Here is a 10,878-nt window from a genome sequence, read left to right as displayed (position 1 = left end):
TCATGGGGAGACTGCTGGAGCCTATTATTATTATAATTATACTATATATATACAGTATAGTAGTATAGTGTTGTGCCTGATTAACACATGATCAAATTAAACAAAACCCACAATTTATCGTATGTCCGCACATTGTTCTGCATGTATAGTATTTTACCTCATCCATAAATTTTTGAAAATAATATTTAATAGTTTGAAGACTAGGACATGGTACTGTTACACTGTATTTATATACGCAGTTTAAAATCCTCTCATTCAGAACGCTACAGAGATCTCCCACTGTGTTCTAGTGAGGGAGGAGAACCTGACACCGGGAAGGGTTATCAACGCAACGGATCTGGATCCACCAAAGACACAAAACCAGGACATGTCCCCATGTCCCCGCTGTCTTTCATACAGTCACACCGGCTCACCTTTGTTGGTATCGTTCTGCTGAAACTCGAGCTGCAGCCTTTGAAGAGTTTTTACACCAGCAAGACAAAATAAAAGTGTTATGACAATCAAACAAATCAGGGGGAATCAGGATCTCTTCAGAGATCTCCCTTGGATGGGAACTTATGGAAACAATATGGAATCGAATCTTAAAACTCCTTCATTTGCTGCTACTTAGGTGAAATCTGATCTAATCTAAAGGACCTCTGGATCCTGGATCTGCCTGAGGTTTCTGCCCCCCAATTTAACTCCATTGGTGCACGGGCAGCACGTGCACAGTTCCACGCGCTGATGAGGAACGGTGCTCCACTGTTACTTGGCGACAGAACCAACTCAATCAAGATGGAGCACACTGAGCAACACACTGGAACCCAGTGGGAAGATTGAGTTGAGAAAATAACTCAAGATCGGTCGACATCGTGTTGGTCTATCAGACTCCTGATCGACAGTTGTCCAGAAGACAACTGTCTCCCCCTACACACACACACACACACACACACACACAAGTAGAGTCAGACACGACAGATCATGGCTGAAGAAGCTCTGAGTGTTCTCAGAGTGAAGTCTCCAGAACAAATGTCCGCACCCTTGACAGGGATGGAAAACAAAGTCCAATCAGGAGGAGATGGACAAATTCCAACCTGCTGGATGTTTGAGGAGCCTTGGCATCTGCTGGTGTTTCATCAGGTCAAGGTCAGGTCCAAGGTCAGCACAGACTCCAAGAGATTTTAGAGCTCTTCATGCTTCCTTCTGCTCCCCAGCTTTATAGGAATGCTGATTTCATTTTCATTCACTTGGTACCTGCACACACAGCCCAAAGTACCAGTACCTGGTTTGAGGACCTAGGTCTCCCGAATTGTAAGTTTTAATTCTCTTTCAGTCGTAATCATCCAAAATCAAAGACATTAAAAAACACTTGAAATCGATGAATATTGCCCTGATTTTTAATAAACAGGAATTACCAGGGTGGCTCTGGAAACAACATTTGTTGTGATCTGGCAAATCTAAATGGAATTTAAAGTAAAATTAATTGGAAATAGGATTTGTCAACAATTAAGTTCAGCCACTGACCGCCACAACGCCTTAACGTATGGACAGGGAGGGATGAATCTCCTGAATGTATCTTTGTGTTCTTATATTGCTAATATCCACCTTGTTTATGGACCTCTGATCGTGAAGATAGTTGAGTGCATCAGTCGGGTAAAATGAGTAATGCACCATAATTCCAATAGATGGCGGTATAATAACAACAGACAAACGTTGAAGAGGACCAGGCTCCGTGTGAGCACATTAAATAATGTTATCTAACAATACACCGATCTCTTGACACTGTTTATGGCATTATTTCAATAAAACCTGCGACTGTATTTTCTTTTAAATTTGGAGGAATGATATTATTAAAACAATGGTATAATTTTCTCCTAAAATCCAAAACTATGTTAATGATGGAGCTACATTTTAGTGGTGATATGCAAACGAGATGGAGTCTTGAGTGTTAAATATTCATTCTTTCGTGCTGGTGAAAGTGTTGTTCACTGTGGGGCAGAAAAATGCAAGGTCACACTTTAAATTCCATGATTATTTATTTATATACGGGCTGTAAGCATCACAAAATATAGAGTTCAGAGAATTCTTCCACAAAGATCTATAACCGAGTAAAAGAGCAACCTTTGGATCTATTCAACAGTGGAAATGGAAGCAGGCGAGTAGTGGTGGAAAGGTTCAGAGCTGCAGCTGTATCTTTAACTATTTCTTTCTCTTTTAGTGCAAATGCAGCAGTGTTTCCAGGGGATTACACACTATTAATAAAATAGGATTGTACAATATGAACATTAAGGTTGCTCTTTTATTGCATATTGTTCAGGAACATACTTGTTAAAATAATGTTTGTAGGATCTAATAATAATTTTATAGATATATATTTCTCTTCCATTTCTAAGCATCAAATGGCATCTCATTAACATAACAAATTTGATTCTAAACAATAATAAAATACCTGAATATAAATAACATGCTTTAAGCAAAATAAGTACTCATTTACAATGGTAGTACAAAGCTGTCAAGCCTTTCCATAGAGCTAAACATACATTCTTTCCTACTGAAGGCCACTTTCAAACAAAGCAAACTGTACAAGAATGACATCAAGTTTTATTATCAGATGAAATATGTTCAATTCTTGAAGAAGTGGGGAAAATAATTGACTGTGTGAATGTACTTTTAGTATCAATCAGAAACAAATAAATAAACAAAATAGCAGAACTAGATTCCCACACTGCCACTACAGAAATAATATTTAAATATTAGAAGCAACTGAAATATTACAACCAGCTATCAAGTTTAAATACCAATTAAAAATGGAGAAACCATTATGAGACTGTGCTTTATATCTGTGATGATGATGATGGTGATGATGATGATGTGTGCTTCGTACACTGTCAGTAACCGTGCAGATCAAACCGCTTCTATGCGTTTTTCCCAGCTTCCACATCTGGACAGCTGTCTGTGTCTGTGTGGTCTACATGCAGGTGATAATCGTGCGTGTCCTGTTTCTGCGAATGCTCAGTGACGACCGTCCACATACGCAAGACCAGAGAACACAAACATGCTCATGACCGGGCCTGTAGTCAACGAGCTCAGTCGTCGACGCAGCATCTTCACATCCTGACACCTTCTCTCAAGTGAAAATAAGCAGTGATGTGTTGTCCCGTGGAAATCTTTTGGGAGCTGAAGACAAATTAGTCCATCCTCTCAACATTAAAGGAGCTAAAGCTTAAGATTTGGTTTGAGGAATTAGGTTAGAATTTGGTTTTACTTAGCCTTTGGGTTAGGGATTAGTTCTGATGGCCGAGGTTTGATTAATGGACAGCGAGGGGGTGGCTCTATTTTCCTTGAGAAGACCATACTAGTGTTTCTCTTCAGTTAATCCATACAGCCATTTTTACACTTACTAATGTAGGTCAAATAAAGAAGCATCTTGTGTCCTTTGTTCCTCTCTGAACCCCGAGGAAGGCTTCTCTTGTAATAGGGTCGAGTAAAGTACTGCAGTCATTCATCTCCAGATTCATTAAACACAGATTGCTTTGACTTATTACTGTGGGGAGATGTTATTTATATGGGGGAATGATAGGTCAGATAAGGCAGCTCTCCTTTATTAAATTGTCCGTCTGTTATCGTGGAAATTAGCGACAATAATGGCGCCCTGTTTTCAACGCCTCAATTCCAAGCGGTCAGCGCCGAGGCCACGCTGAGCTATAGCCTCCGACGTTTTCCATGAATGACAGCAATTTGTTTCCGCCTGTCCTCATAAAGGCCGTGTGTTTGTGTGCGTGTTTTAAAACAGTGAGATACTGAAAGAAAGCGAGCGACAGAAAGAGGGATTTGTCTCAAATCTACACATATTTCAATGGCACTGCTCCACCCGGGCCACACCAAGTATTTACAAGATCGCTGACATCCCCGTCGTGACTGGTTTGTGCTCTGCTATATAATATCATCCAAGAGATGAGGTGTGCCCAGCCAATCCAGTGTTCTGGGCTCAGATGCGGCCATGATCATGCACATAAACTGCTTCCCCGTCCTCTTGTCTATGGGGTAAATGGTAGTAGGGGTGAACCTCTTGTTGCTCTCCACAAACTCACACAGCCGAGAATAGATCTTGGGGTACTCGTGCCGCAGGAAAACTCCTCTGGTCCTGAGCTCACGCTGGATATTGACGAAGCAAACCTCTCTGGCTTTCCTTCCTTCCTCTCCCTCCTTATCAATATCTGGTGTGCCTGGGGGTGGCGTGAGGATGAGAGTTTCCATTTCACTATCCTTCTTAAGTACCTTTTTGTCCGGGCTTGAGGAGGCCAGGGACACCTTTGCATATTTTCGGACTGTTGGCGCTTGGACTCTTGGTGGTCTATTAGGCACTAGTTCCCCAACAGCTACCGATACATTCAGAAGGAAACATTCGTGTGGGTCATACTCATTGCCTGCCAGTTGCAGCTCCTTGCAGTATTCCCCAAGGTTGTCTTTGACACTATCAAGCTCTCTGAGGGACAAATAGGTGGGAGACATGAGGAGGCTCTCCAGCCCAACTTGCATAAAGTTGACGGCAGTCTCCGGGTTCGCAAAACCCAGGAAGAGAATGCCTCTCCCTCTGGATAGGTAGCCAGCTTTTGCAAGGCGGGAGAAGGATTTGTGGATCTCTGAATTCTCCCTGCAGTATTTAAGAACGTGTCGGCAGACGCTGTTGACTCGGCCGTACAGACAAGTCTCTTTATGGTTCTCCCAGTCGTCCCGGCGACAGTTTCGCGAGCAGTAAAACGTGTAGCAACTGTGGCATGACTTGAAGTACAGGCAGGCGTTGAACATGTTCTCGGTGCGCTTGCACCTCTTGTTGGCACACACCATTGTGTCGTCATCATCCGTGCTGTGGTCTGGAGAGCATTCTTCTGCACTCCTTTGGAGAGCATCACATCCACTATCCGGGTCTTTAATAGTATCAGGGCTTGACTTGGAAGATGGGAGCTGTGTATTGTCCAGCCTGGGAGACCCCCCCTCTTTGATGTCATCTTCGATAATTAGTTGCTTGAGCTGGTCTAAAAGGCCTTCGCTTGCTTTACCGGAAGCTGGTGGCTTGTAATCAACAACCAAATCGGCCAAGAGTTCATCCAGTTGTTCTAGACTCTGCTGAAGTGAGAAGTTGTTGTGTTTCCTGTCTTTCCTAATGTCAGCCATGTTGGATATTTGCTGATGTATTAACCTTGGGGATGGTGACTTTTCACCGCCCAGTGCATCCCAGCGGACAGAGTGCACCTCATGCTGTTTGTTGTGGTGCGCGTTTAGGTCATTGTCGGTGATGGTGATCTCGGGAGTTACATACCAGCGGCCGCCTGCGGCGTTCTTCCAGGGATTGCCTGGGCCTCTCTCTAAGGAGTTTTCAGAGAGTGAAAGAGCTGCGTAGCGTCGCGGTGAACTCGACAGGTTGAGTATAACGGGCTGAGGCGCCACGTCGGCGGATGCTCCGTGCCGTGGTTGGTAAAATAGGTTCTCATAGCTCCTTCCACGGGGCACCGTTTGCTCTCTGTCCTGGTGGGAATAAAGGATATTATCCCAGGACTTTGAATGGTTTTTGGCCTCTGCACCTAGTCGACTTGTCTCCTCACAGCTATTATACCACGGGGGCAAACCGAGTTCTCGCCTTACTCTTGGTGGCGTGAGTTGTGAAGACTGGTTGGAGTAGCCGGATATACTTGAACGATACCAGTCGTCTGTAAAGGCTTGGGACATTGGAGGGCGTCGCCGACCCTCCGTATGATACGGCCTTGATGGTAAGTACTGTTTCTCTGGAGAACCGTAAGCTTTAGGATAAAATAACCTGGAGTTACTCACGTGGTACGGGTTGAAGCGGAGTTCCTCGCCATAATAGGGCCTAGACATTGGGGTTTGGGAGATGTAGGACCCGGCCTCACTCGTTGAGTAAGGCCTGCTATATGCCGACGGGAACGGCTCTCTGGAAAGTTGGTCTGTATAATACGACCTGACGGGAAGAGTGTGCACCCATCGAGTCCTTGGATCATACGGACCGGTCATTGAACTGCCATAACTGGTTAAACTGGATCGGTCATCCTGAAAGTATGCTCTTGAGAAGGAAGGGACCGAAAACCGAACAGAGTCCTCAACGGAGTAAAACTTACTCGGTATATTAGGGTTCGAGTAAGCTCTTTGTTCTTGAGTCAGATATGGAACAGTTGGGGACACCATTCTGTGTAAGTCAAGATGCTGGTAAGTGCTGGGAGACATGCTGGTGGAACAGTGGTAGCCTTGTCTATAAGGTCCACTGTAGTGCTCGCCGGGAGCGGGCGTTGGCGAGGAGACAATCTGCCGTGGCAAATACACACCTCTGCTGCTGCTGGGCTGACCGTATCGCTGCCAGAGATGCTCGGACGGTACGCTCGAAACCTGCCTGGATGTGTGCTGCAGGACCGAAGCATCCGGCTTGATGTCCACACGACACCGGACGTGCGGGGTTACGTTCCCTTTCATTGGTTTACTCTCGTCGAAACAGTCAGACACGTAGAGGGGGGAGTGGGGCTGCAGTTTGATAGGATGCACATCGTTCAGAAAAGCTCTGTTGGCTGTAAAGTTCTCTCGCGTTTCCGAAGTCTTTGTCTCCGTTGCGGCCTTGGGTTTTTCTCGCATCTTTTTGGCTTCTGGAGGAGACACGGAGATGGGCACAGGAGTCAACGTGGCCTTGATTCTGGGAGCACTTTTAGATCTTGTCCTTTTTTTAGAATCAGACCAGGTAAGATGGCTGGGTTTGTCCTGAGTGGTCTGCTGCTGCAAATGTCTGGTGTTGAACAGATCAGGAGATGAAAAGCGTAGATATCCTGGCTGATCTAGGCTATTCCACGTTACACCTTTGTTTACTGTTGGATTCTCGGCCCCCTTGTAAGGGTATTCTACTGGGAGGGACTGTGGATCATCCAGGGACTCAATGAAGTCAAAGCTGCGGCAGTGTCTTTTGTTGATAATTTCTGGCTTATCGATCATTTTTAGGTCACATTGCTCGGAGGAGTGGAGAGAAACCGAATGCTCACTGTGTGGATTTAGAGGAAAGTCCTGATATAGAGTTGAAGCCAGTATATCAGGTGGATGCGTTCGGGTCATTTTAAAGGAACCTCAGCATCCTCCGTTCAGTCAGACTCCGGATCAACGAAGCCTGTGGGAAGAAAAAAGAACAAATCATTCCTTAATGTCACAGGCTAAATGTAAAAATATGGTTTAAATGAAGGATTTATGCAACAACTACATACAAAGCGACCTACTATGCTAAATAACCTTGTATTATACTGCTGTACTGCATATAGAATTTATACTACAGGTGTAAGTCACAATATGTGAGGAAATGAGCTGGTTGGCTGAGGTCTGCACTCTCCGCGTGCTATTAATTTAAGATACAAAGTTCATTACATTAATTAAAGAGAATGACACATACATACAATACTGATTATAATTTTAGTGGATGTGCTTGATGATTTGCAAATTGGATGCATTTATGAACTGCAACCAGTCATTTACCAATTATTTGAATCCATCACAATTAATAATGTTATATGTTCAATTAAAAAATGGAAATATATCATTTGCATGCCGGTCTCCTGAGATGCTGGTTAAAAAAATACTTGAAAACTTGTTAGAAAACTCAATATGACAAGAACACTAATGTGGATTTAATTTAGAACAGACAAAAGGACGAAATTCTACAGATGTTATTGCATCTTCCATTACATCACTTTTCCCCGTGTGGGACAATAAAGGACCTGAATCTGAATCTGAATCAACCTAAAATAATATCTTCTTAAACCCTCAATTTGTGAAAGTTCCCATGTTCTCAGGAAGAACACGGAGAACAAATGCATACCAACAATGGACTCATGTGTCAAATGGGCTTTCTTGTTGGCAGCCTCCCACAAGCTAACACAGAGCGACCATCTGCTCATCGTGAAGACAGAGGACTGCCCAGCCTCCCCCCCTCCGTGCGTGCAGAACACACCCAGGCAAGCATCACGCCAGCGCACACATGGCCATCACACCAACCGCCGCCATGATTCACGGCTTTGCTCAGACCCTCTTCTGTCACCGAGACACCTTAACCTTTATGGCAATCGCCACAACGCTCGCAGTTCCCCCGCCAACATTATCAATGTTTAATTACAAAGATGTCATTGATTATTGGAGTACAGCGAATGAGAGGGATGCTTTGGCAGAACCTGTCTAAATTTAGGATAATATACATCCGTTATTTATTCCTAGAGTGTGAGTAGAGATGAGCAATTCCAAATTAGAACGGAGTGAGGAAGATTGTTGTAATTAGAGAGAATTTAACTTTCAGTTCATGTACAAAGTTCTGATTTTCCAAAAGTTTGTGAACTTGCCTCAAATTAAACCATCGTAAATCTCTGTGCTGATCAGGAATCAACAATTTATGTGTGGACGTCTCATTTTTGTGACCATTTCTCACTGAAATCTATATAAACCATGAAAATAGACCCTTAAATGCCAATATTCATAGGTTAAATTGCCAGGGGAAAAGAAATCATAGTAATATAATGGCTCTGGGCTTCGTTACTATATTATTCTCTTATGAATCTGCTGTGATAACAAGCCCAATAATGTTGGAAACAAAATAATAAATGATTTGGGGGAGCTAATGTGTTTTAAAGCGCTACACAGACTTACATGACTGGAAATGAACAACAGCCCACACACTGCAGACGGAGGGATGCTGTAAAAACAGAATTATGCCAGCAAAGAATACATCCTGTCATCAAATGTTTCAAGGAATATTAAATCTCTTGTAACATGATTGCGTGAAAGGCCACAGGAGGTTGGTGCTGAAAAAAGAAAAATGACAATTCCCAGCCAAAAACACAAATACGCATTTTCTGTGGAAGAATTATCAAGAATAACGTTGGTTTAAAAACAGAAAATGCAAGTCTAATCCTCGACTCATCTTGGCTCCCGCAGGAGAACTGTAGACTTTGCAGCGCAAGTAAAAATCCACATACCACATTCTGTCTCCATGGCTACAGCACACAGCAAAGGAACCATGAAACCCTGCTGGAGTTGCACACGGAGGCCAGCCTGCACTTCATCATTATGAATTGCTTTAATATGGTCAGAATCCACCAGATTAGTACCAGGGCTTCGGGTTTGCACAGCTCCTTCATACATTCGTACATGGGCCAATAAACTGCTGTGCTGTGAGTATTCCTGGAAAAGCAGTTTATATTTATTTGCCTACAGAATAAAAACTATTCCGGAGTGAGTCCTCTCCTCCCCTACGGGAGGGACGCATTCTCGCAAAGATAAAGTCGATCCTCCAGATCTGCCCACTGGGCCATTTAGCCCTGAAACGTTACCAAACACTTGCGCTACCGCACTTGAGCAGCGCTTTTATTTTGGTGCAGCGGCACAAACGTCCGTCACCCTCTTCTGCCTCCACGGATGCATTTCGGTGCGCAATGACATCATTTTTTTTTTCAGTGAAACGAGGAAAAAAGGTGGCGGCTTCAGATCAGGCCACATACTTAAAGAGTTCGGCTAAGTTTCCAAACAAACGTGCGGGTTTAGCAGCAATAGTGGGCCTTACCATCTCGCCGCTCTGGTCGGATGCGGCGGATGCGCTGAAGACGCGACCTTCCGCCGATCTGCCAGCATCCCACGGTCCTTCATGCTGCCCTACATGCCGTCGCCTTTCAGCCGCAGTTTACGTGCGCGTATGAGCAGGTTGTGCCTGTGTGATGGAGGAGAGGCAGGAGGTGTGTCTGAGCCTGCGCCTCTGCGCGCGCCTTTGGAGGCGTGACCGCGCTTGTTTTAATGGCGTTGATGGAGCAAGATGGTTGGGCGTGTGGGACGACGCTCGGGGGTGGTGAGAAGTCTCGGAGCAGCAATTCGAGCCCTCGCTGCAACCCTGGATGATAGGAGACCCAGAGGAGATGGCATTTCCGGTTCCTGCTGTCTTCTTGCAGCGTGAGGAGTTAATCAATACTTTTTAAAGTTTCTGCACATGAAGAAATGAGCCCACAGGCTTAAACCTTCTCCGGGTTCAAATAGTTATAAATAAATGATTATTCTAATGGTTTATTTTAATGGTAAAAATATAATGCATATTATTATTATTATGAAATAAGAACAGATCAGTCATTGTTTTGATTTGCTGCTGGAGTCTGTCCATCTTGACCTTATGATAACTCTGTTTTTCATATACTTTCAGATGAATTTGGGTCAACTCCTTTTGTGTTTCGGCTAAATCAAGATGCCTCCCATGTTGTGCACATGGGATCCACAAGCTGACCTCTGCTGCCCACTCTCCTCTGCTGTCTGCATTGAGGAGCACGTGACGTTACTCCAGGAAAACTGCTTACTGAAGCACCGGCAGACCCGAAACGCGGGGCTGCTCACTGAGGACCACGATGCTACTTGGCTCTGCACCACAGTGAACCCGACCTGTGACAGCCCCATTTACCGAATATGATTTAGAACAACAATCAACTCAATTTCGCACGGCCCTGCATCCCACGTTTCTGAGAGTGTGATCCATTTGTGCACCCCCTCCTCCAGCACGGTGCGCTGGCATCAGTTTGTGTCAGCTCTTGGTTCGCAGGCACAAGTGTCTGTCAGCTGGGCTGCGAGCAGGTGTCTCCGGCACCTTAGCGGCTCTGCGGTGATCATAAAGAAGTGCACAAACAGAAGGGCTTTCCAATCATCTGCAGCATTGTTGCTAATAAACCTCCGAAAACGAGGCATAAAATCCTCAATAAATAGTTAATGTAGGAAAGTTCAACCCACTGATTTAAAGTTTAAAGTCTTCCTGACTTCCTGATGAGAGGACATGTGTTCTCCTGGTGGATCTCTTGGCAGACTTTATTTAGGGCATCGTTTCCCTCCTGAAGACCT

The 10,878-nt window shown here is 44.5% G+C and overlaps 1 protein-coding gene across 2 annotated transcripts; it reads right to left on the bottom strand.

Annotated features, from left to right (window-relative positions):
* Positions 1–1,996: 1,996 nt before the first annotated feature.
* unm_hu7912 (un-named hu7912) lies at positions 1,997–9,771 on the bottom strand. 2 transcript variants are annotated; one of them, XM_057032926.1, is made up of 3 exons: positions 9,572–9,771; positions 8,659–8,704; positions 1,997–7,138 (listed from the first exon to the last, which is right to left on the bottom strand). In XM_057032926.1, the coding sequence occupies exon 3, from the start codon at positions 7,084–7,086 to the stop codon at positions 3,913–3,915; it is 3,174 nt and encodes a 1,057-aa protein (XP_056888906.1). In that variant the 5' UTR covers positions 7,087–7,138; positions 8,659–8,704; positions 9,572–9,771; the 3' UTR covers positions 1,997–3,912. The 2 variants fall into 2 exon arrangements, with proteins under 2 accessions (XP_056888906.1, XP_056888905.1); XM_057032925.1 differs by lacking the exon at positions 8,659–8,704 and having other exon boundaries at positions 9,572–9,770.
* Positions 9,772–10,878: the final 1,107 nt, after the last annotated feature.

This window comes from Takifugu flavidus, chromosome 5, assembly GCF_003711565.1.
Source record: "Takifugu flavidus isolate HTHZ2018 chromosome 5, ASM371156v2, whole genome shotgun sequence".
NCBI lineage: Eukaryota > Metazoa > Chordata > Actinopteri > Tetraodontiformes > Tetraodontidae > Takifugu > Takifugu flavidus.
This window is presented reverse-complemented; position numbering and strand designations above follow the sequence as displayed.